General features: G+C 43.5%; 1 protein-coding gene across 1 annotated transcript in view; it reads right to left on the bottom strand.

Moving 5' to 3' along the window:
- Positions 1–24,015, bottom strand: part of BRINP2 (BMP/retinoic acid inducible neural specific 2) — a 42,507-nt gene extending 18,492 nt beyond the window's left edge. The window contains exons 1-2 of the mRNA XM_028152061.2: positions 23,747–24,015; positions 544–734 (exon numbers count right to left, since the gene is read on the bottom strand). Coding sequence (XP_028007862.2) covers positions 544–734; positions 23,747–24,015 — 460 coding nt within the window. The remainder of the gene's footprint in view (positions 1–543; positions 735–23,746) is intronic.
- Positions 24,016–27,040: the final 3,025 nt, after the last annotated feature.

The following is a 27,040-nucleotide window of genomic DNA, read 5'->3' as shown; positions in this document are numbered from 1 at the left end:
CTCTTCAGAGCTTCTGATTCTGCCCAGGGTCCTAGCCAAGGTTGCATCATCCCACCCCCACTCTAGCCTCCATCCAGCTCAGAATTATTAGAATTGGTGTGTCTGGTCACTCATCTATATAAAGAGGAAGAGGGGTCAGGGACTCGACAGACATTTCCCTCTTTGCGTATAGATTTGGCAACTGTAGCCAGAGCAAATATAGGGATGTGGAGAAGCTTCAGAGTTAACTGGCTCAGTCAAAAGGGAACTGAGAGCACCCCCTGCTGGCAAGGGCTTGGTGGGATTCTGTATGTCCCCCAACCTCTTTATCCCATCCCCCTTCCAAGGAAGATGCTGAGAAGCAAACAGCAATGTTCTGGAGTGAGTTTGGATATTAAGAAGCTATACTGTTCTCAAAGGCACCAGAAAGGAGACAATTCTCAGGCAATAATAGGCCAGGAAAAACAAAAGATGCAAGAAGACTATTGAAGCTATACTCAGTGGGCCTTAAAGCTATATTAAATAACCTGGCAACAATTCACGCAGGATCATGGTGTTGCTTACCTCCAAGGGTGGCAGAAAGTAGGAAATGGGTGCCGTACTTTTTGATCAGGTTTTCGGTAACCTGTTGCAGGTTGGGTCTCCTTCCCAGGAGGCGGATGTTCCGGATAAACTCTGGGGCAAGAGGCAATGGCAAACTGAAGAAGTCTCTCCTTTCCAGAGCCAAGCTGTTCACTTTCCAACGGGCAAACTCCCTGGAGGAAAGGTTGAGGATAAGGAAAAGCTCATTGTATTCTGGAAAAGAGGCATGCAGTCCGAAGTAGGTCATGTTCTTCTTCCCTGGAACCTGCTCATCTGCTCTCAGCCCACATCTCCAGATGGGTGCACCCACTGCCTGAAAGAGGCCCTTTGGCTTCCCCTGACCTCTCATTCCCTGGGCTGTGAGAAAGGCTTTCTCAGCTGACCTCCATCATAACTTACTTTCCTAACCTTATTGGAGAGTAGCTGACCACCTCGTTCATATGAACGTTGTTATGGTAGTAGTGTAGTAGGGGAAACAAGCAATGCAAACAGTGGTTTTCAGAGATAGGATCTAGTCACAGTTGGCCCCATGTGGGTGGATAACATCACCTGTTATGGCCTCAGTTACCTCTTTGTAAAATCAGATGTTGGTGTAGAACAACAGTTTTGGTCTCAGGACCCCTTCACACTCTTCAAATTGATTGAATCCTCCATATTTATGTGGCTTACATATATTGATAATTGCCATTTTAGAAATAAAAACTGAGAAAAATAATTACTTATTTTACATTACATATCACATAAATAACACATTTTTATGACAATAACTGCATGTTCTGAAACAACTAATTCAGTAAGAAGAGCGGCATCACTGCATTTTGCAGATCTCTTTATTATCTAGCTGAGTAGCTGAGGACTGCATAGTCAGATTTGCTTCTGCACTCAATCTGTTATGATAGTTGTGTATGTTCTTCTATGGTGCCATACTAAACTCAACAAACATAGTTTCTTAATGGTTAGTTCCAGTGTTCAATCTGAACCCATATCAATGAACTCCTCCTCTGTTACATTAAAATCCAATGTTCCACATTGTTCTTTGAGTAGATCTTTCTACCCTTCTTATTTTGTAACATCATGCATTAGTCATCTGGAACATATGGGAACACTGAGTTATTCAGATCTTCCACATTTTGACACTTTTCATTATTTAATATCAAAACATTATATTCATTAATATTTCCACCAATCTCATCAGAAAAGTCTTCAAATATTGGAATGCTGTCAAGCTCATGGTGACAAATAGGAGTTCTCCAAAATTCTATTTTTTTTGGTTTGAAAGCTTAAATTTTATCATTGATAATAAATACTGTCAGTTGTTTTTCTTAAAGAGGCAGGCTTCCTGCATTTTTTTTTTTTTGGAGAAAATGTCTGCCAACACTGAAGTCTGAATAACCATGGTTTGTCTGTTGGTTGTCAAGAAAAAATTAGTTCATGAAAAAAGTGGCAAGTTCAGCTCACAACTGAATCACAAAAGTTCTTTTCCCTGAGACAACCATCAACCGTCATTCTTCAGTGTCCTCAGACATGTTTTATGTGCACCTCCTATTTTATCATATACAAGATTAAAAAGACATATACTCACGGGTCATAATCCAATGAAATTAATAATTTTACTGCTTCAAGGACATTCTTAGATAAAACTAGCATACATGTGCATTTATGTATGTATAGATGCAAGTGTGTAATGATTAAGAATACATGACTACTGGTGTCATTTGATAGAACTGCCTTTATTCAAACTAGATACCAGAGGTTTTATTTATGTTTGTTTTGGGATCTTCGGTGTAAATATCAACATGGACATCCTAAAAGGAACTCAGGGACCCACATTATGAAAGCCCTATTCTAGAAGATGGCAAAGTTCCTTTCCAGTGCCATCTAGAATTTTAATCTTTATGCTTTGCCCCACACTGAATTGTTTGTATTTGAAAGGGGACCAAGATTTCCAAGGGGGATCTTTGTCCTGGGATGAAATGTAAAGGATCATATCCATTAGTAAGGAAGGAGTTTTCCATACCTCTGAAATTACACAGTAAGGGCCAGCTCCACTGCCTTAGGGAACAACAGAATGTAGCATCTTCTCAATCTTATCATCCATCCCAACTCTTCTCCTCATGACAGTGCTAAGCCTTGGTCTAACCTTCCCCCATACCCATGAAATACAAATGATAGGGCTGCAAAAGAATAAAATAATTCAAAATAAATTTTTTAAAAATGCCCCATTTGAGGCTATAGAATCCCCACATCTAAATCTAGAGACAAAGACAGAGAGGAGGGGCCTAGGCCAAACATTACCAGGGAAACAAAAGAAAAGGGATGACTAATAATTCACAGTTCCAACAAAGTCTTTCAGAATTCCTGCTGTGGGGCTCTATTTAAGCAGGGAAGTCCATAATAATATATTATTATTTATGTCTTTTGTACATAAAATGCTAAACTTTAATAAAAGTACAGGGTACTTGTCAAAAGTGTTTTTATCCGAAATCCCACTACCATGTGAAGAATAGTTGCTTGATCTCATTTCTAAATTGCTGGATGGCCAATAAAAAGACATAGAGTAGCTTAATGTTTTAATGAAACAAAAACAAGACCTAATTACAATCTGCCTACAGGAAACTCACTTCAGCTTTAACAACATATATACTGAAAGTGAAAGAATGGAAAAAGATAGTCCATGCAAATGGACACACACACACACACTCACACACACACACACACACACACACACACACACACAAGCTGGGAAAGCTATACTTACACCAGACAAAATAGATTTAAAGCCAACGATTGTAACAAGGGACAAAGAAGGTCATTTTATAATGATAAATATATCAATTCATTGAGAAGATATAATTTTTATAAATATGTATGCACTCAACATAGGAGCAACTAAATATATATATCAAATATTAACAGATCTAAAGGGAGAAATAGGCAGCAATATAACAATAGAAGGGGACAGCAATACCCCATCTTCAATAATGGACAGATCATCAAGACAGAAAATTAACAAAAAAACATTGGACTAGATGGACTTAACAGAGACCTACAGAGCATTCCACCCAACAGCAGCAAAATACACATTCTTCTCAAGTGCATATGGAACATTCGCCAGGATAGATCATACATTAGGCCATAAAACAAATCTTAATAAATTTAAGAAGGTTGAAACCTCATCATGATCTTTTATGACGACATGCTATGAAATTAGAAATCAATTACAATAAGAAAACTGGAAAATTTACAAATACATGAAGATTAAATAATATGCTCCTAAACAAACAATGGGATCAAAGGGGAAATTATGTGTGTGTGTATTTCATTTGTAATGAGACAAATGAAAACACAAATATAAAAACTATGGGAGGCAGCAAAAGCAGTCCTAAGAGGAAAGTTTCTAACAATATATGCATATATTATGAAAAAAAAAATGAAGATCTTATAAAAGCAACCTTACTTCAAAGAACTAGTAGAAAAGAACAGACTAAGCCCAAAGTTAGTAGAAGGAAGGAAACAACAAAGATCAGAATAGAAATGAAAGACATGGAGACTAAAAAGCCAACAAAATAGATCAATAAAAGTAAAAGCTGGGGTTTGTTTGTTTGTTTTGAAAAAAAAAAAAATGAACAAGGCTGCTCAGCCCAGAGGAGACCAGCACAGGGAGTTAGCTCTGCTACCCCAGATTATGCACAGCTGCCTCAGGGGCTGAGGGCATCAACCTATGGACACAACTGTAACCCGTCTGCAGCACCTCCAGCACCAGCATGCATAGGGGTTGGGAAGGTCTATTACAATCACCTTATGTTAGGATAAAACCATGAAACAGAGAGAGAAGTGGTTTGTCTAAAGCAATATAACCAGTTGTTACTAGAATCAGAGCAAAAAGCTAGTGTCCGGGCCCTCCCCCAACAACTGTGATGATTTTGACAATAGACAATGAGAGCCAGAGAGTTAAGAAAGCAATTTACACGTAACCCAGTAAGTGGCAGAGCTAAGATTAAATCCCGGTCAATACCAGACTGCTGTTTCTATAACACTATTTTACTTTGTGTAAATTAGGTTAAATGTATTTTATCGCATTCTAATTCTTTTTAAATGTTTACTATCTTCTAACAAAAATATTTCATTGCCCAGAACATTTCATTCTTTTAATTATCTACACAAAACATGAGTTTAATGTGTTTCTACAACACAGTGCAACATACACACTGAAGCAAAACCTTTTTGGATTAAGGTGGCTTCAATGCACACATTTGCAGGAGGAGAAATTAAGCCCTAGAAAAAAATCAAGTCCATACACAGGGTACCACGGGAGAAATCAGAGAAAAGACCTAATTCCAACTCCTGTAAATGCTCAGGAAATTATAACACAGAATAACAAGGACTTAGAAAAATGGATGATACTGTCTTAGGAAGCTTTTTATGAGCAAATAAAAAATAAGGGTTAACATTTAATGAATTCTTAGAATGTGCCAGGCATTCCAAGCATCTTATAAGTACCAACCAATATAATATTTAAAACAATACTATAAGGGAGAAAATATAATTACCTTCATTTTATGGATGAGGAAATTGAGGCACAAGTAAGTTAATTTCCCAGTAAGTAATACCTAGTAGGTGCAAGAGTGAGAATTTAAACACAGGCTGTCTAGCTCCATGATCAAATCTTTACAACCCTTCCATAGCACCTCTCCTGTGAAGCTCCAAGGGGCAGTGGTTTTGTGAGTGGAAGAGTGTATGTGTGTGTGAGGGGTGGTGGTGAATTTCATTTAAAAAAGAATATATGCACTAGGATGAATTGGTCATAAGGCCTAGCAACTGCAGGAAGATTCAGGCTCTGAGGGTGTCCAGTGGTTTTCTCTTCGACTTCGCTAAGTTTCTTCCTGCCCTTTGGAGCCCTTCCTGGAATTAAAATAATGGGGGGAATGTCTGTGAGTGGATTTTGAGTCAGAAAGTGGTAAAAAATATGATTACAGAACTTATTAATCTGGTTCTTTGCCGCATCTTGAAACCTCAGAGGCAATACTGGAAAGCAGCCGGAGCTGTTCAAAGAATAAATGTTCGTTTCTGATTTTTCATTTAGTAGTTCTTTCCAGTAATAAAAGAATCCAGGTTTCCTTTTTCCCTCAGGAAAAGGATATTTTCTACATATTAATTAATTAGCACATGCTACTTCAATGAAGCCTTCATCTTTGTTTCAATTAAGACACCAAATAAATCTCCATTTCACTTCAGCCATTTTTCTTAAAACCTTCTCCCACTGAGTTTGGTTTGCAGTAAACAATCTGAGAAAGTAAACAGTTCAAACACAGGAAAGCCCCCTTGGAAAGTGCCTTTAGAACAGCGGAGGCCAGTCCCAGGGGCTCACAGGTTAAGCCAGAGGTGCCCAGAGCTCTCTAATGTGGACTTGACCTGTCAAAAGTGTTCACATTGCCCTCCAAAAGAGGCTTCAGTAACCTGCTATAATTACCAGAAGTTGGGTGCTTTCCCATTGTATTTTAGATTAGCCCAGAGTGAACAACACATATTTCTGACAAAGGCTTATTGACATACCCATAAAATGATTAATAACAACCAAAACAAAATTTAGGAAAGGTGTAATCCAGTTTCGAGGGTAAACCTCAGTGTGTTAAGTAAAGCAGCTGTACATACTGGCACTCAGAAGATTTGAGCTCTAACTCAAAATCTCGATCTCTGGCTATATTCTGAAGTGATTGTAGTTATCCTGGTCCCAAACTGCTTAACACTAATGGTCCAGATTGTCAAAAAGCCATGCTTCTGGCTGTATATGAGGTTAGGGATTTTCCCAGAATCCAGCAGGAGGAAAGCCGAACAGACATGCCAAGCCTCAGGCAACAGGAGCTCCTGGGGGCTTGGGGCCTGGGCCTGGGCCAGCTCTGGGTTTGCAACGGAAGTGTCTCCATGACAATACTAAATGGATCAAGGTGTTCCTAATTTGAAAGATGTAAGTGAAAAGGGTTGCCTCCCAGCCACAGTTCCTGACCGTAATGGCAGCAACCATCCTCAGCACTGTGTTCCTTCATGTTACCCGAAGTCAATGAGAATGCTGCCAGCGAGAGTCCCCCACAGGGTCCCAGCTCCTGGCGATTAAAGACTCAGAAAGAGCACAGCCAGGGTCTTCCGTTCCAGGTGCTGTCTCCAGCAGCTGCCTGCTGAGGCACCACTTTTCGGGCTTGGAAACTGAGAACATTGATCTGGCCCCCAGTGAAGAGTCATTACCTATGAAGCCTCCCTCCCTGGGAAGCCTTAAGGGAGAGAGTATTTAAACAACAACAACAACAAAAATCCATAATTTCGGAACAAAAACAAAGCTATACCTCAAGTGAGGCTGACATGTCGTAGTAATGAATCCTGCAGCCTACAGTGTGGGCAGTGGTGCTGAGATCCTAACAGCCGACTTACTCTGTTACCAGTTTCTAATCGACGTCTCTTACCCTCTTTGTGAGAGCCCGGTGAGACCCATTTCCAAGGCCACCGACATGGGAATTTGGAAAGGCCATTTCCTGTATCCTGAGTGTGCAGCTGCCCCTCTCCCCGGCTGTGCCCCGCTCTTCAGGCCGGACACCTATATCAATGTGCCCCAAGTGCCAAGAGCCCATTTGTTCCTCCTGAGTTAGACTCCAGGCTGGTTCACTGTGGAGGGAATCAATGTTGCTTTCAGCAGAGCCAACCCATCACCACATGCCAACTCAGGCAGCATTTCTCAGAATAGGATCTGATCCGAAGATTTGGCAGAGGTCGTAAGGCAGCCTTGGAGCACAGGATGCCCAGCTCCAGGCACCACTTTGAAAATAATGGTAGAAAGAATGGGCTGTTGTGGTAGCGACTAATCCCCTCCCCTGACCTATTTCAAATAACCTCTGTTTGGGGGGCTATGTTCCTCCAAACTTCCGTATTCAAAGGGATTGCAGTGCTGAAAGGGATTGAGCTATGGATTCTCCAAATAGTTATTTTGGTATGACCCATCTTGTAAGAAAAAATATGATTGGTTTTCCTTGAAAAATTAAGGAAGACACATGATGAGTTATTGAATAAAATATTTAAGAACTTTGAAGCAAAAAGGATGGATTGGCCTTAAGCCAAGGCCTTAGTTTTCTTGTCATTTTTCCTGTGACTTGACTTTGTCTATGTTAACTGTCAACCAGTATCCATAGGAAATTTTCTCTCATTCCAGCCAGCTCTGGATAAATGCAAATATCTTTGTCCTCAAAACCCCCCTTTCTTTTGGAGAGTTGCCTTTTCCCAAATAGCTTGAGACTTGCCAGTTTGATACAGTAGTCTCAATAAACCCTGGTGATCATTGGGCCCCTGAGGTCCAGACACAAAGCAGTTTTTCTTTCCTCATTTTCTGTTAACATATCTCATATCTTGGTCTGTGGCTTCCAGCACAGAACCCAACCCATCAAGCTAAGGTGTTAGCTTTTTCTTTTCACTGGGCTCACAACCTTCGTCTTGAAAAACTGACATGAACAAGAATAGCCAGAGCCAACACACACATAAAGGATGCCAGTTACTTGCCTCGGTGACTCAGCTACAATGGTTTCATATTCTCTAACTGGACATGTTAGAAGCTGAAGGATCTGTGGTGTTTTGGCTCCTGTATAGAAGGCAGTATTTCTAGACACATTACATCATCAGGAGATGCCTATCTCAACATCACATTATTGTAATGTACTTGGCTATTAGAGCCTTTACTGCTATAATGAATAGGACACCATTAATTTGAGCTATAAAGAGAAATTATAATAAACACCGTAACCTCTACTAGTAATATTGGTATAAAGCTTTCTTTCAGATTTTTTAAAAACTTGTACACAATTTTCACACATGCTCAACTATTTTATCTATACAAGGACCTTAGGAGGAATAGAAAATATCATTACTCAACTATTAACCTTTACAGGTTAACAAATGAAGTGACAGAGAAATTGAGAAAATGACCCAGTCTCAGTTGATTAGCAGTAGAGTGTGATGAGAGATTCCAGACCATGCTGTGAATGCTTTCCTGCCTTTGTCTGTGACCTGTGTTCAAGTTCAGAGACCACTGTACACCTTCGTCATACTTCTCAGGAAATACTTTTGCCCTGTTTTCCACTGTGGCTGGGAGAAATCCATAGGCAGGAAGGCTTCCTGGAACTCTGGGGGCACAGGAGCAGAATTGAGGCCAGCCCTCCCATGATGACCACAGTCCCTGTCTCTCCTCCTGTCTGGAAGAATTCAAGAAGCCTGGCATGGAGGTAATTTAACAGCCTGCTGTATTCTCACACAATGGCCTGTAAACAATGATTGGCCAATTTCATTCTAATCTTCCCAATTTTGCTCTAATTAAAATCAAGCTGCAGCTTTCAAACAGTTTAATTAAGGCTGATTGGGAGAGGAGACTCAAGCTTAAAGGAGAGGAAGAGACCAATGTTTAGGGAATCTCACACAACCATGTTAGGGCTCCAGGGCTTGGAGAGGGCACTGAGAGTTGTGTAGAATCAACATGAAATGCAAACAGACAGGTTGGAAGGAGGACCAGTGGATCTGAGAGAGTAGAAGGAAATGAAAAGGGAGCTAAGATCTGTGCTTTTCTAAGTACAGAAACCTCAGCTCTGCTCTGACCTCTCAACCCACTCCCCGCAGCTCCTCCATTCATCTGTAGAAAATGACTCTGGTCACCACTCTACCTCCCGTGTCCTTGTCTTTGCTCAGCAAGCGGACAGCCTGTGCTATGCTTGTCCCCAGCAAATGTCCATGGGCCAGCCATTATCTACTTAACTCTAAGAGAATTCCCCCAGACTGACAGTTCCTTCCATTATTCTACAAGTTTATTCCTTTTGCAATGAGATAGCCCTTCAGGTATTTGGGTGCATTTACTTTTTATATGGGCCACTCTTCTTTGGACTAAATATTTTTAGTTCCTTTAGTACAGTTTCCAGATTCTCTAGGCCCTTTATGTTCAACTTTATCTGCTTGCAATCTAGTTAGTGAATATATTTCTTTTTTAAAATGGCAATCCAACTTAAACACAATCCAGCGGGTATGCTCTGAGCCACTGAGAGTACACTAGGATATAACATCTGAATATGTACATCATTACCATCATCATCATAACTATCATCACAGTGCCTCTTTCCTGAGCGCCTGTGTTGCCAGGCTTGGGACTGGATGCTTTACATAGTTTTTAATCATCACCACACTCTTCCAAATACAGTGTATTATATTGACTCCTCATTCTCTGCATTAGAATGTCCCTAGACATGTGACTTTGCAGTATCACTCATATAAAGGGAGCTCATTTACCTCCACCATTGATATTAGACTTGGCTATGTGACTTTGATTTGGACAACGGAATATGGACAGAAGTGACAGTGTGCCAGTTCTGGGCCAAGATCTCAAAAGTCATTGCATAATTCCACTCTCTCTTGCATCTCTGCACTCACCATTAGAGTTGCTTTCCCCGGGTAGCTTTAGGTGCTGCTCTTTCAGCCTGTGCCCAGGAAAAGCATCATTGGAGTGAAGCCCTCATGACCCCCTTGCAGGCCTGCATCCAGAAGCATAGCTAACCAAGCCAACCTACAGATGCATGAGAATAAGTGATTCTTGTTTTCAGCTACTGAGTTTTCGGGTTATTTTCATATGCGTAGTCATAGCAGTAGTTAACTGATACACCCCGCATGCTTTAGTCCTATATAGCTAAGCTGGCTGAGACTCAGATAATTTAAGTATTTTAGTCAAGGACACTTAGTTAAGCAACAGATGGAGAAAGTCGATGATCTTTCTACTATACATATTTCCTTTATTAATGCACTTGAGTATTGTATTCTTTACATCTATTTATGCATTGATTGGTTGATTCTTATATGTGCCCTGACCGGGATTGAACCTGCAACCTTGGCATATTGGGATGATGCTCTAATCAACTGAGCCACCTGGCCAGGGTCATTGTATTTATATTTTAAAAGACGAAAGTATTCATGACTAACAGTAATGTAATGATCAACCAAACCTCATATTTTTTTCAGCTCCATATTTCTTTTTTTTCACAGCTAAGTCAGATTTCCTATATATTTGTAAAGTTGACATTTTGAACTTAAATTTAGGGCTTTGCATTTTACCCTCTTCTTGCATTCTGCCCCTTGTGGCAGGGACTGGAAAGTTGTTCTCTAAACTATTTCTACTTTTCTCCTAACTCACAGACACCCTTCCTTTTCCCCCACCCCCGCCCCCACCAGCTTCCTCTGTATTAAGTATAGCAATGTCACTGAACACAGGCCTAGCCCCTAAGATCTGCCATGAAGTCCTTCATGCTCTCTCTCTTTCCTTGTCCACCGGGACCCAGAGGAGGATCTGAGGTCCCAGAGTGATTAGGTAAAACAAACCTTGGTCCTGAATGATTTCATGAAGCAATCTACTTTTATTGACATGAACAATAAAACAAAACAACTTTTATTAAGTCACTGCGATTTGGGGACTGTTTGTACCTGCTTTAGCCTACTCCGACTAATAATACCTTGATTATGTCAATCTCATATTCCAGCCTGGCAAAATGATCTTCATTCTTGATTTTATTGCCTGTCTAGATTAGGGTCCCTTTCAATTACCTGACTTTTATTGTCTACGAGTCAAACACCCATGTCCCCGCTTCTCAGCTCAGCAACATCCCCATTGGGGCCTCTCTTTTTGTTTTATATGGGTGGGAAATGGTGTTGGCCTCGAGGCCTCAACTTTGATGCTGTGGGATCATGGCGTGTGAGTCATCTCTGCAGGGAAAGCACTTGTCACTGTTCAGGATTTATTTTGAACTATCGATAACGATAAAATCAATGGCTAGATTAAATCAGACTATAGTTAGGGAGAGTAGTGTGGATTTTAAGTGATAAATCTGATTAATTTATGGAAATTGCAGTAGGAAGAATTTAGTAGAGTAACACTGACCCATCTTTCTTTCCTCTCTATCCACTAATCTTCCTTCATTTTTTCTTCCTCTTCTCAAGATTCCCTATGCTATTGTTTTCCATATGTACTCTCAGGAGACCTGTCACAAAAAGAATGAACACTATCTTGAAGTAAACCAAATTTGTTTTTTAGTTGTCACCTAAGAGTTCTATAAAGAAAGGCCTATTTTAGACCCATTGTACTGATGAGAAAACTGAGGCACAGATACAAAACAACTTGTACAAGTTCACACAATTAGAAGTAGCATGACTGTAGTTTAAACCCACATAGTACGAGTGCAGAGCCTGGAGTCTCAACGACTTGCTTACTGCTTCATGTAATTCAGTCACAGGACATCCTATTCTTACTGAATAATTTCATTCAGCACATCTTTATATGTGGCAGACATGGTACTGGGAGCTGGATATATAGAGATGAAATAAGATGTGTTCCTTGACGGAAGGAGTTCAGAACCAAGTGAAGACCAAAGAGAATTAGAAAAAGGAAGGAAGGGAGGAAAGAAGAGGAAAAAGAGGGAGGGAGGAAATAAAGATAAATAGCAGAAATATGAACAGATTGAAGGAAAATCATAAGTAGGATAACTCTTGAAGGACTCAAAGAAGACTTCAGAGTGAGGTGATTTTAAATGGGTTTGAAAGGTGAGTAGGAGCTCGCTGGCAGAGAAAAAGGAAGGGGCTTTGCAGGAGGAAGGAAAGGAGCCTCCATGTCTGGGCCAAGCTGGAGATGTTCACCGAGACTGGAACAAGAAGAAACCGTGCCGTATGCTCAGTGATGCAGAGTCCGTATCATTGAATATTTGTTAAAATAGTGAAAGAGCGATTTTGAAGTGAACGTTCATTCTTTAAAAAAAAAATGCATTTGGGTTTTATCATGTGGGCACCAAGGGACCCACAGGAGACCTTAAGACAGATTGGACAGGAGAAAAGAGAGAAGTCCCAGTGGTAAACGATGAAGCCGGAGAAGAGAGAAGACTGGATTCTGAGATGGAAGCCTTCCCACTCCCATGGCAGGTGGGGATGGGGACGAGGAAGGAGTCCCAGCAGCCTTGTGCCTGGCAGCACGAGGGAGCACGGCAAAGGAGACAGAGATACAAATCGTGCTGTAGGAAACATGGCAGGGGCCGCATGGCTATGATTCTACCATAGAAACTGGGTCCAGCTGCACAAAATCAAACCAAGTGGGAGGTGGAGGCAATTCTTTCAGAAGCTGAGGCAAAAGTTAAGATTTTTCCCCCTACATTTAACTTGAATAGAAAATCTGTGTTCTTTCACCACGAGCCTAGCACTTATTTCCAATTTTTCTTGAAGCATTGATGCTTTGGTTCCAAATGAGAGTCACCACTCTTCTGAGGTGGCCTGTAACCTAGCAGCACCCTCACAAGCCTTAGAGAACTGCAGAGAATGCAAGGAGTTAAAGAAGTCTGTGGAAAGGACAGTGCCTGGCCTGAGCAACTCCAGAATGGTGACAAGATTCTTGAGCAAGCAAGGTCCTAGGAGCCAGAATTGGGTCAACAGATCTTATGTCAAAATAAATGTCTTATATTTCCTTTATGAAGAAGAATGAAAAGAGGGAGAAGAGCTTGAGGGAGAGAATGTGAAAGGAGGGGAAGAGAAAAAAGAACTTCTGGAGGGAAGTTGCAAGCGCACTGACAAGTCTAGGAATCAGGGAGAATAATAACCATCTTCAGATCTCTAGAGATGTGTTGTGAAGAAGAGGCCCTTAGACTTGTTCCACAGAAATAAGAGGAAGCAGAGTCAGGATCCATAAGTGGAATTATTGGAAGAAAGACTGTGACTCAATATCAGAAAGATTGTTATAGTGTTTGGGGCTGTCGAGTGGAAATTGGCCTCATGAACATGCAAGAATGGAACTGCTCAAGCCCAGACTGTTGACCGCCTTCTTGGGGATTTGTAGAGCGGTTGTCTGCATTGGGTAGGAAACAGCTGACTTTAGGTTCAAATATAAGGCATCCCTCGGTTCTATTCTGTCTCCGTCACCCATGTTGTTGGGCTTCCTTGCACACCTACGCACTGTCTTTGCAGCTTTGGCTTCCTGACCCAGGCCAACCCCTAAAGCTGTGGCTCCCAGATTTAGTCTCCCAGCCTTCAGGCACCCAATGGACACCACCCTCCTTGACGGTCACAGAAGACAAAAGAATGTGTTATCAGCTTCTAGAGCTACACTTCTATTGAGTCTCATTTGGGCATGAGTTTCTAGCTGAATGTTTGACTTCCACACACCCATCTTTTTCTCCACACTCTTCATCAAGCTCACCATTTAGAACACCCACAGAACTAACTGAGCAAGAGGCTGGCTTATCACACTGAAGTTTACTGCTGTTACTAGTAAACCAACGACGTAGCTTATGTTGAGGGATCATTAGGTGGTTTCATGCCTCTGGGCATCCAGGGGAACTTACTCCCCAGAGCCTTTCTTCCTGTCCCTCTTCCGTCACTAGCATGTCCCCAGGTAAGGCCCAGACTCTCTGGGCACGCAAGGAACATGAGAATCCTCCCAGCACTGGGGCTGGTAATGAAGACTTGGAGCAGTGCTGGTTCTGGCGACTTCATTTCTCTCCCACGAGGGCTCCTACATGGCCAGTGAAACTTCTTGCTCTGACTCATTGTGACTTCCAGAGCTTGTTTGTTCTTTGCATGCAGAGGGAGAAAGAAGCACATTCTGGGTTCAGGGGAGAGCCTGGCATGGTGGCAGAATCAGGTGCAGAGGAGAAAACACAGCAGGCAGAGGAAGCTCAGCCAGATCATTGCATTGTCCCCAAATCCTGTCCCCGTATAAGAGCCCTACTATGCCCACCCCCACACCTACAAATCCTAAAACTGAATTGGGAGTCCAGTCCTGGGTCTCGTTCAGAGCTTTATTGGAATCCAGTGTGTGCTGTGCATGCAGGGAGTAAGCAGGGGTGACCCAGAGGACATACCAATCTTGTCACTGTAAGAAACTCCAAATTTACAAGCTAAATAAGCAGTAATCAAAGATTTTTTTCTGGCTTTGTGAAAATGTTGCTTCCATGTAGATACTGGTGTTTATAGATCAGTAGCGATCTGATCCTAAAGTCAGGAGCTAGAAACTGATTTAACACTGAATTTTTATAAGCCAGGCCAAAAAAAAAAAAAAAAAGCTGCTTTTTGGAAATGGTATGAAGTGCCCCTCCAGTAGAGGATTCGAGTTACAGAAATTCAGTTTACAATGCCCCCTACGGAAGCACACTGGCTTTGCTGCAGGTGAGTTGCTTCCTCCCATGGAGGGTTCCCCTGCATACAGATGCAGGTGGAGGACTCTGGTGGAAACAGAACCACAGGACCTTTGTGTGGCATGTGCCACCCTCCAGCTCCTTGAAGCCCACCTTCTGCCTCCCAAAGCTCTGCAAGAATGCCACCAAGGGGAGCCGGAGGGCCAGGGCACAGGTGGTTGCAACTGGTTTTCCTCGGAGTGATGGGAATCCAGGCTCAGATTATTCACTTAATTTCAATAATAATTTAATGGTCAGGCACTCTATTTTATGGGTTGAGTGCTGGCTCTTCTTACCAGTCATGTGACATCCTCTAATCTCAGTGTCTTTATCTGTAATGTGTGTGTACAAATAGCATCTCCTTTGTATGAGGATAATTACATATCGCTTAATAAAATGTTGGGCATATGTGAGCACCCAGTGTATATTAGCTACTATTGTTTATGTTCTTTATGTTTCATAGTAAAAAGAGAGTCATGTGTGCTCTTTCCCTACGTTAAATAGAAACTTTGGCTAACTTGTTTGTCCTCCTGGAACCATCTATTTTCTTGGCCCCTGTTCTCCTTTTGTCCCACAGGGAAGTGGAGGAGATTGGTGACCCCTGCTGTCCTGTGGTCCACATTTCAATACTGTGTCGAGTCAATGCATTAAGCTCCCAGCTCACAAAAGGCTCTTGTCCCTTGGGTGCCATGCCCTCCAGTGGACAGCCCCACTGAGGCTTCCCCCACCCCCATCTCGCTGGTAGCTCACTTGCTGGAGCTCCATCGGAGGCCACGTGGCCGGCCCATCCACACCACCAGCCACGACCTCTCTAGGCTTCATTAGGATTGGGCAAGTCAATCCAATGGAATCCAGCTCCAAACCTGCATCTCCAGCCCAGGCTTCATGGTAATAAATCTGTCCCACTGGCCCTCAGTGCCTTGTGAGTACACTCCCATCTTCTATCCTAGAGGGGAAGGCAGGTGACAGATAGGGGAACCAGACCCCTCACATACCGCACTTTCCGGCCTCATAGACCCCGGGCCACTTCCAATCACTTGCTCCAGGTTCTTCCTTGAGGGCAGAGCTCCCTGAAGCCTGGGATGTATCCTGTTCACGCCGTGTCCCCAGCACTTGTGGAGTGGCCAGCACACCCAGATGCTCAATAAATGTGCCCAGTAAATAAATGCACCGTGTGCCCCTCACTGTTCTGAGCTTTCTGTGGACTGAAATAATTTTCTTGCGGGAGATGTGAGAAGCCCTCAGGGGGGATAAATGTGGCAGAAGCTGAATAAAGAAAAAAAATTGAGATTCTCTGACCCAGAAAAAGCTCTTCTCTCACAAAGAAGAAGAAAAAAAAAAGTGGAAAAAGAAGAGACCACATGACTAGCCAGTGTCCCTGTCTGCCTGTACCTGTGTCCTGACAATTTCTAGATGAAGCCCACCTCACGCCTTTCTAAACGTACATGTCTCTAAGTAGCAATTCATTCATGAATAAAATTAATTCTTTCTCAAAGCAAAAATTAATCCCCTTTTTTCTGCCTGGCTGATGCAAGATCTTTCTTTTGAATCTCAAACGGAAAATAAACCCAATTCGGCCTTCTCCCCCTGGCCATCCTGCATTCTTTCTTCACTTCTTGCACATTTTTATTTTTTCATTTATTCTTTACAGACCATCTTTGCCATCGTATTTCGAGCCAGGGTGGATAACCCGGTTACAGCCCCAAAAGACATGGGAAAATGTGGGGTGAGAGTAATTTTGTCCTGGGGGAACCTGGGACTGGCAGCCTGGAAACTCATTCTGACATCGCAATCGAGGGCCGAATCTATCCATCAATCATTGAGCATGTCCTAAATGTCCTCCTCTCTGCAGCACTTGAGATGTGACATTCTGATGTGTTTTCCGGTGTGTGTGCTGTCACTCAAACTGGGCTGCTGAATTCCCAGAAATCACTAAAACCCTGTTCCCTGTTCTCTCTCTCTCTCTCTCTCTCTCTCTCTCTCTCTCTCTCTCTCTCTCTCTCTCTCTCTCTCTCTCTCTCCCTCTCTCTCTTATAGCCTGCTACTGTGTCCAGAATGTTCTGCACAAAGAAAATGCTCCATAAATACCCATGGGAGAACCAAGTGAGCACATGCAAGATGTGGTAAGCTTCCTCTGAATTCAAACTTTTCAGCTGGATTCTCAGTTGACCCAGTAGGTTTACAGGACCTGAAAGCACTGCTTACCATTTCCTCACCTGGGGAATAGTCGCCCACGAGAGGAATAGCCTTAGGTCCTGCCTTCTCCAGACATGCAATGACTTTTACTTCATTTCCTCACCCCTAATGCAGAGAAATGACAGGCCCCACCAGATGAGTGTTTTGAAACTGCATTCTGGAAGAAACCAGTGTCTCAGGAAGGCTTTTGGCATTTTGGACAGACGAGTTATGGTGAAAATAACATAGTGGGGCAGAGCAGGGGAAGGAAGGACACACATAAGTGCATCTTGACATCGATCTCAGATGTGTGGGACTGGCTGCCCAGTTCCTGAACCACACCTTTGTCCCCATGCCTTGGGGAATACTGTCCACCACACCATCCCCCATGCTGTCTCCCTCATTCACTGGGTTTGGCCTGTACATCACCTTTTATTCCAGCCTTCCTTGACCTTTCTTTGCTGAGTGACCTGGCACTTTATCCAAATGTGCTTATCTGTAAGTCCCATCAGATGAAGAATGGTGTCCTTCTTGTTCATGGTTTATCATTAGAATCTTCCAAAAGCAGAAGCACAGAGTCGGCCCTCAAAAATGCTGAATGAACATTGCTCTTCGTAGACTCTTGACCTGCAGTTGCTTCTTTTGTGCTAGTTCTCCTTTTCCAAGAGAGAACACCTTCCTCTCCCATGTCAGAGAAGGGGCGGGACTCTGCTCCCTCTCCAGACGCCCTGGACTGAAATTCCTTTGGTAAAGATTTCACACCGGGTCTACCCTCTAAATGGCATGTGATATGTCAGAGGTGCTGTACACGTAGCCAGCGTAGAACTCTTGGTTAAAGCAAATTCTCAACATTTCATCTGTCTCTCTCTCTCACCTCTGTGGGCTGGGGAATAGTGCCTGTGACCAGACCTGCAGGCTCGTCATGGCCGCATTGCCTCCCCTTTTGCTCTCACTTGTTTTCCTCTGTTTGTGCACCATGCCTTTCTCTCCTTCCATCCCAGTGCACTCTCTGGTTGTCAAAATATAAACCCAGTGTGAAGTTCAGAGATCAACCAGTTCAGTCGGGTGACAGTCATTTTCCAGGAGACCTCCCCTCCTTCCCTGCTTGTCCCCCTCCCCCCTCCCTTCCTCCCCCCCCCCCCCCCCTCCCCCCCGCCCCCCCCCCCCAGAACCGTGGCTTCCCTCCCTCATGGTTCCCTGTAGCTGTGTGGTAGCAGCCTTTTGTCTGTACCCGGTAGCCATAATGAATGCCTAAGAAATCACTGGGATTTACCCAGGCAGGCTGAGGTTGCCTTTGGTTGTCGTCTGTTTACATGGACTGTGATCTCTTAATTAGAGATGGTGCCTCTCCCAGGGTTTGCTGTTTATCCAAATTGGTATTCGTTAGTCCGAGAGAAGTGGTTGGATGATACATCAGCTTGGAGCTGCTCCTGTGATTGCTTCCACAGCTGCTTTCTGCCTCCTCACCTCTCTGCTCCCAGGAGGCACCCACAGGCTGGTTCTAGGCCCTCCAGCCTTTTCTGCTTTTAAATTTTTCTCCCAGCTGCTGCATCTATTCTTGTGAGTTCATGTGCCTTGGCACTAATAACTCCTAAATTTAACTTTCCTTGATTATGATTCTGTTTCATCTGTAACATCTTGTCACTATTCTCACTACCTCCAGGGCATCGTGGGAGATGCTGCCTTCCCTTGAAGCCTTCTGTCCACCCACCCTGGTTGTTCCTGCTCTCCTCTTGGTCTCCTGAGCACTTAGTGTAACCAAACACAGAATCTCTCAAGCTTTAATGTCATGCTCTTGTGAAAATGCAGGCCCTGATTCCGCAGTTCTGGGCGGAGCCTGAGGTCCTGTGTGTTTTAGGAGCTCCAGGTAAGGCCGAAGCTGCTGGGTAATAGACCACACTTGGAGCAGTGTGGCTCAAATACTTGCTCTTGCCCATTTCTCACTTCCTACATACATGAGCTCTTACTGTGTCTTATTTTTTCATCCTGATGAACTGCAAACAGGTTTTCTTTTCTAAGGGTTATTGTGCTGGTGCCTGCTGATAACTTCTTTGGCCTTAACTGCCCTTGTCCATCACATCTTCTGATTCTGTGCCTGCTTGCCCCATTGGATGTTTCCAGATGCAACTGCTAAAACACATTCCTGCCTCGACACTGCCTACCTTTGGGTACCACTCCACCCTCTTGGCTTTCAGCTTTGTTGTATTTCGGTTCTCAAAATTTATAAACGTGGCCCAGAATATGATCAGAATGTAATGTCCTTTTTTTTTATCATTGAAGATAGCTATTTAATATATTTTTTGTTTATATTCCTCCCCAAAAGACTTCTTCTGTATCCTCAAATCCTTCCTTTCTAAAAAAAAAAAAAATGAGGCAGCTAGAAATGGAGGTAATATTGAAAAAGGTCAATAATTTGGAATTATACCCAGCCTTGCTCTCCTCCTAACCACCGTATTATACTCATGGTTCTGTATGGTTTTTAACTTTTTTCCTAATTTTAATTTATTCTTTCCGAGTTTTAAGTGTTTCATCATAGTGGCTTGGATTTTTTCCAATCCCATGATTATCTCTCTATTAAAGCCTTAATACAAAAAGAAATTTAAAAAAAACCAGACTGCTCATTACTTTGATTTGTAGCAAAGAGAGAATGGAACATTATCGCTAGAGTGTTTCGAGAAACCATATTTACATTTGCATCTGCTCAATTTAGGTGCCTGATTAGGTTGCGTGTTATGATGAAGATGCACTTACCAGTCAGAGGGAAGTGGCGTGGTCTAGATAATGAGCAGGAGACTTCAAGTCAGGAGCCTTGAATGCTATTTCTGGCTGTGACTCTCTGCCTCTCTGACCTTGAACAAATAAGTCCGTCTCATTGCCTTGGACCTAATAGCCTCTTATGCCTTATAGGGCTGCTGTGAGAGTTGGATCACCTAAGTGTTTATTATGGAGTAGGAGCTATGCAGTGAAGCAAGGGAGGGAGGTTGGGGCTCACAAATGGAATTGGAGATGGGAGCTCCGCTCTGATGGCTCTGACCACTAGCCTGCTAAGAGACAGTGTCTGAGAAGTGGGCTGACTGCTCAGATGTTGGTCTGACAGGGCTTGAGGACATGATGAGAGGTTGGTTAGTGGAACTTAAAAGCTTGCCGAAATATTGGGTGAGATGATCAAACCATCCTGTTACTTAGGAAGGCTTAACAAGAGTACATATTGTCTTTCTTCTCATAATGGTGCCATCCTGAGGTTGTCCATGTCACACCTGGGGCCAGGACTGGCAGTGACCGGCTTCTGTAGGACATCCTAAGGAAGGCCTGCTCAGCTGTCCATCTCTGACTTTAGGGGAAAGATCTTCCCCTGTGGTGACTCTAAAACACGCTTGAAATCAGTTAGTTCCCTCTGTTAAGCCTGCAAGACCAGGAAGAGTGTGCTCAGAAAAGATCCATGCATTCTTTGGTTGAGTTCCTCTCCGAGCAGAGAAGTAGATGGAAGGGTGAAGGTTAATATGCTTTTTAAAAAGAAAGAAAAATAATATTTTCTTTCTTATATAAGATGTTGGATGCTTAGCCCTCAGCAGACATCACAAAGACAGCACTTGGGCTCTCATCTTGTTACCATCTTGCATTGGCTACTATTTGTTTAGGACAACCTAGTAATGGTAGGTAGTATTGATTAAGCACTGTTCTAAGTGCTTTATATCAACCAACACATTTAATTTTCACATTAATTTATTAGTGTTGCACATTAATTTATCGGGACTAGTTCTATTCTGATATTACAAAGAAGAAAATTGGGGAGTAAAGATATTAAATAATTTGCTGAGCATTATGCAGCTAGGAAGCCGCAGCTACAGGCTTAGAAAACAGATCAGCTAGCTCCAGAACCTTCCCTTGGAAGCACGTAGGCCTACGTGAAAACAAACTTGAAAAATGGAGAGAGCAACAAACTCTGGGGGCCATGGTTAGAAAGGTCAGAGCTATTCTAGAGCAACAAGTCATCTCCTGAAAGTGAGAACACATGCTGATGTCCCAACAAGAATACGTGGGATCCAGAGCCTAACATGAGAACCTTGTTGTGGGCTAGTTCTGACCTGTTCACATCGCTACAAGGGGGTCTTTCTCCTGGTGCGAGAGAGCTTCCTGGGATTCTGTACCAAGCATCCCTCCTGTTGAAAAGTCTTATTCTTTGCTGTTATAGTTCATCTCCTTTCTTCTATGGAGAGCACACGAGAATACCATTTGTTTTCTATGGACCAAAAGCTTTCTTAGAGAATGGAATGAATTCTGTTTGAGACTGAATATTGCATCATAATACATTTCTGATACTCTCTGTAAGCTTATTCTCCTCCACCCTTCTGGATAAAGTGCCCTTCTGGTCATGTGGGTGACCCTCCATGTGTAGTTTAAGAATTTCTTGTGACCCTCTTTCGTCAGAGGAAGCGAGGTCATGAATTTGTCAAAGGGAGTTGCCACTAGAGACCAAAGGGGAAGGGGGATAAGAGGGAATTCCCACAGGAACAGGGAGGTGAATCACAATACAGATCCTACAACAAGTCTCCATGGAGCCACCACTTCCCTTGATAACTAAAGGCAAAACTCCCAGAATTCTCCTGGAGCAGCTATGTGTGAACATTCTTTGGTCCCCTACCAAAGGGTCACAAATCAGAATGCTGCATGTTTGTCAGAATGAATGCTTACTGCCTCCCCAAGTACAGGTTCATGTGCAAGAACTGATCCCCCCAGAAACAGAATGGCACCGTGTAAGAGCTTGTCACATTAAATGATCAGAAAGCCATTACCGATCAATAGAACGGTTGATAGTGCAGAAATGATTACACACTCTCCTCCCCATGGGCCAGCTCAGAGCTTCCATCAGGCCCTCCATGGCTTCCAGGCTGGGGCTGGGACTTGATGAGAAGAAATCTCTGTCGAAGAAGGAAACTGATGGTTGAATCCCTCCAGTTCTTACAGCCCTTGAAGTGGATGGTGGTGTTGGGATTCTCAGCCTATTTCAGTTCCAATATACTTTTAAAAAATATATTTGTGTGATAACAGTGCTTCTGAAAGATTTGGGGTAAGCTGAAAAATCTAAAGTAAATTAAATCTCTTTTTTGTGGACTGGAGGAATTTGCTGTTAAACTCACTCAGTGTGTTTCTCTTCCCCCCCCCCCCCCCACCCTCTCTCTCTCTCTTTCTCTCTCTCTTGCAGGATTTTGTTTCTGGGTAACTCTCCAGCCCCTTTGTTTGCATGTGCCTATGAGAATCACATGCCAGGAGATAGGCCTTTATAAATGTATGCTCTTACCATTTGGGAATCTTCCAGTGCTGAATACCTTAAAACCTTGTTTCTGAGACACCATACTGACCCAAACAGACACCATGGTTATTGCAGACATTAAAAAAACAAACAAACAAACAAAAAAATCCCCAACCTCTTAGAAATAGAACAATGCCTAAATATATTTCAAGAACCCAGATTCTGGAGTCTGACCATTTGGGAACTAATGCGGGCTCACCATTTACTAGCTGTGTGTCCTTTGGTAAGTCCCCTAACTTCTCTGGACCTCAATTTCCTTATTTGTAAAAAAGGAGAAGAATTGTTCTTCCGGCATAGCGTTGCTAGAAGAATTAAATGAGTTAATGTACTGCCCTGGCCAGGTGGCTCAGTTGGTTGGAGCATCACCCCATGTACCAAAAGGTTGCAGGTTCCATCTCCTGTCGGGGCATGTTTGGAGGCAGCTGGTTGATGTTTCTCTCTCTCTCTCTCAAATCAATACAAATAAAATAAATGAGTTAATATACATAATAAAGTGCTAGATCTAGCAAGAGGTCCACCCCTAGAGTATGTTCATATGACTAGACACACATGTGCCACATGGTTAACAACCTCTAAGTGCTGAAAGAATAGGCTTTGTTTCTCCTTGTGCTTTTAAGGTATTTTCTCTCACATTTTTGCCTTGGGAACTAATTTGTAATTGGAAAATAAATGTCTTTGATAAGAGAAAATAAGTTCAGCCAGGCTCCCAGGATTGTTTGAAGACTAGGGGCATGGTGAGGGGGGAAGGAGAATAGACGAGAGGGCAAGTGGGCAGGGGGATGAAGGGGACGTGGGAATTCAAGGATGCACTCGTGGGACCCTCGACGTGAAGATCTTGAGGTGCCTCCTGCTTTGCAAGTGCTGGTCCAGCAGTGGGGATTTTATCCCTGCTTTGTCCCTTGTCATATGGGCCAGATGGGTCTCATGCTTGACTTTCTGCTCTCTGCTGCTTCTGAGGACGGGCACTGACGGACCAGGAAGTACAGCCCGGTTCCGTAAGCAAGGCTAGCTGAGGCTGTGGTGTTGACAGGAATGAGGGCAAGTTCGTCCCTGACCCCACGGAGCTCCCCAGACCTCTGGAGTAGAAGCAGGAGCTATCCTGCCTTCATTTGCATGTCTGGGTAATTACAACTCATAAAAGTATCTAACCCATTAGTTAAAACCCGGCCCCAGCATTTGACTCTAACCTCCTGCCGCAGCACTGGCCACATGCTGACTCTTGCTGCCTCATTTGTCCTCAATTTATAAGCAGCGGAACCTATAAATAGAAACCCTTTTGCTAAGTTCCCCAGGAGGCATCAGCAGGTTTTCCAGCATTTATGTGTTTTCTTCTTTCTTTTTTTAAACACCAACATGGTAGGCTTGTTTTTCCTGCCCGCTGCTCCTCCAGCCCTCACTTCTAGCTCAGTCTGCGGGCATTCCAGCTGGCTCAGCCGCCTGCCCGCAGGGCCTGTCCAGGTTGGGTTCTGAAGGAGGCCCCACTCACCTGTAGATCCTGTACCTGGTGGTGAACCCCTGGCGGTACCGCTCCACGAAGTCAGTGTACTCCTGAGCGCGGTGGAAGGGGCCCCGGTCTGTGAGCAGCCAGTCCAGGGGTGGCTGGCCAGCTGAGGACGCATGCTGCTCGGGGACTATAGCAGCAGCCGTGGCCGAGACAGCCAACACCCAACCAGGGAGGCCCAGCACCAGCAGGGTTGCCCATGGGGCCGCCGCCGGCCGGAGCCCTCTAAACTGAGTGCCGCTCTGCCACCTCATGCTTCTCCCGGGCGGTTGGTGTCTTCATTCTCTCGCCACACTCTCCCCCTCTGAGCCTCTCCTCCAGGGCCCCTGGAACCAGAAAAGTACACACGGAGATGTCAGGTGAACACCCTGGTCTCACCAATGGGCCTGTGTCATCAAATATCAGTGGGCAGGACACATTCTAGGAAGAGCCCACTCAAAAGTTGGGGCCAAGGATCAATCCTGGATATTACCAGCTTAAAGGCTGGCCCAAGTTAGAGAGATCTGAGACTCAGCATCTGTATAGGATGCTCGCATCAGTCCCTGGTCATAGGATGGAGGGACAGAAGCATGAGTGCCTGGACCTCCAGAGTCACTCCTCCACTCCAGCTAGGAGATATTGACCACTTATATGTTCGGGATGATTTTGAGAAGTTGCCCCAGTTAACACACAGTAAGAGAGTTGTGTCAGCATTATTATTATTATTATAGGTTTACATTTCAGTGGGACTCAGAGGAGTTGAGCTAGGAAGTTGCAGAGGTAGAATATAAACCTAGGTCTGGCTCCATGTCCAGACCTTGTCAAAGCATGCTTTGTTCTCTAAGGAGCTAGAGCAGGCAGACCCAGGCTTAAGGGACTAGGTGAGAGAAGAATAATGAGGCCATGCCTGCCCTACTGGATTTTAAAATATATTATAAAATTCCAATAATTAAAATAGGTGATACTGACCCACAAATTAAATGGGCAGATCAATGATATAGAACAGATGGCTTAAAAATAGAGCTCATTATACATGAGAACTTAATATATATTTAAAAAAGCATTACAGACTAATTGGGTAAGGGATGGAATATTTTATTCATCATATTGGAAAATTAGTTCTAGATGGATTAAAAGGTTAAATATAAACAGTAAAATCATAGAAGGGAGAAAATTCCCCAAATGTTTTATAATAACACTAGAGTCCCGATGCACGAAGATTCGTGCAAGAATGGGCCTTCCTTCCCCTGGCCCCCAGCACTGCCTTCACTCCGGCCGGAGCCACCTTTCCACCTTCCCACGCTGCCCAGAGGCCCTGAGCAGCTGGGGTGGTGAGGAATGCCTGCGTTGTCACCATGGCGACGACACAAGCATCCCACCCCACCCCTGGCCACTTGGCACCTGCATATGCAAATTAACCCACTATCTTTGTTGTGTTAATTTGCATACTCACTCCTGATTTGCTGGTGGGTGTCGCAAAGGTATTGTCAATTTGCATCTTACTCTTTTATTAGTGTAGATTCATTCCTTTTAGATCATGGGGGAAAGTGATATGAATAAAAGGGAGGAATCAGACTTACACATGGGTGTAGCATATTTAATAGGATATAATCTGATGAGGATGCCCAGAATATTTCTCATTTAATCATTTATTGAGAAACATCAATTGAGGGTGCTGTGCTAAGCATTGACAATACAGAAGCAGGTGCTCATACTGTTATCTGAAACTCTACCATTAGTGATTAATTCCTCTTATAAAACATTGTTTCTAAAGGTATATTGTTGGAGGGGAGAAAAGGATGCTCATTTTGGAGGCTGGGATACTTGACACAGTAGTCAGGTAGATGTGCATGAATAGGTAGGCAGTCACAATTCTAAAATGGCCACAAGTTTCCTATCAGTGCATGCCCTGTCTAAGGCCCTCCTCTTGAGTGTGGACAGGACCTGTGAATAAGATGAGACAACACTCCCATAATCAGGTCACTAATCAGTTGATCATCAAATGGGAAAGTATCCTTGGTGGGTCTGACCTAATCAGGTAAACCTTTAACCATAGATGACCTTTCAGAGAGACAAGCTCCGGCTGGCCTGGATGACAGCAAAAACCCATGCTGTGAATGGCCTGTGAGGGCCATGCGGCAAGAGATTTTAGATGGCTTCTAGGAGCTAAGAGCAATTCCCAGTCAGAAGCTAGTAAGAAAATTAGAATGTTGGTCATATGGCCACAAGGAAATGAGCTCTGCCAACAGCCAAATGAGCCCCTGATCCCCAGATGAGAACTGTTTCCTCTTTTCAGTCTGGTGAGCCCCTGAGCAGAGGACCCAAACCCATACCTGGACCTGACCCACAGAAACTTCAAATAGTACATTTGTTTTTATTGTTTTATGCCTTTAAGTTTGTGGTGATTTGTTCGACAGCAATAGAAAAACAATACAGACATAGAAAAAGACAATGCTACCCCTCCCCAATTCTGCACAAGGCCTGGCCTGGTGAGGGTTCTTTGTGTTCCCTGAAGACTAGCTATTCTTCTCGCATGAGAAAAAGTGAGTGTGGCAGTTTCTGGGGCGGAGTGACACCCCTAAATCTGATCACATCCAGCCTTCTCTGTCTGGATTATGGATCCCTCTAGATTAGTGGCCAGGTCTCTGTTTTGTAATTCCAACACTCAAGGGCCCTAAAAAAATTGTGAAGAATCAATTGCATGCATTCCATCCAGGGATCACTGTGAGCCAGTGACAGTGTGTGGCCTCGGTCCAGCCACTGAACCTCTTGGTGTCCTGTGCTGTAATCTTGGTGTCCTGTAGCTGCCACCTCACCTGCGAGTCAAGGGTTTTGTAAGGACAGGTGACAGCGTGTGGGGAAAAAGAGAGCTCTATTGAGTCCACACGTGCTTCTTGTCATTCTTTGTATCTAATCATGCTTTCTGAGAGCTCACATTGTGCTAAACCTGACTGGGTGTAGCAGTATCGGCTTTAGAATCAAATGCTTGTGATTGCGGAGCGAGTCTGCTGAGCACAGCAACAACGCCCAAATCCAGAGCCTACTGCACATCTGAAAAGGCCTGCTCCATAGGTTTCGTCAAGGTCTCAAGACATTTTCACTAAAAAAAATATTTTTAAGAAAGAGAGGTTTTAAACTTGTTTCAAAACTCTTTTAAAAGGAAGTCCTATACTTTGTTGATTTGCCTTAATTTAAAAAAGACAAAATAATTGCTGCATTGACAGTTATGTAAAAATTAAGCTCCTCCAGGGAATAGCTTTTGGCCATTTCCTGTTCATAATCCACAAATAATATGACTAG

The sequence above is a fragment of the Eptesicus fuscus genome, chromosome 22 (genome assembly GCF_027574615.1).
Source record: "Eptesicus fuscus isolate TK198812 chromosome 22, DD_ASM_mEF_20220401, whole genome shotgun sequence".
NCBI classification, from domain to species: domain Eukaryota; kingdom Metazoa; phylum Chordata; class Mammalia; order Chiroptera; family Vespertilionidae; genus Eptesicus; species Eptesicus fuscus.
The sequence above is the reverse complement of the archived record's forward strand: the minus strand, read 5'-3'. Positions and strand labels throughout refer to the sequence as shown.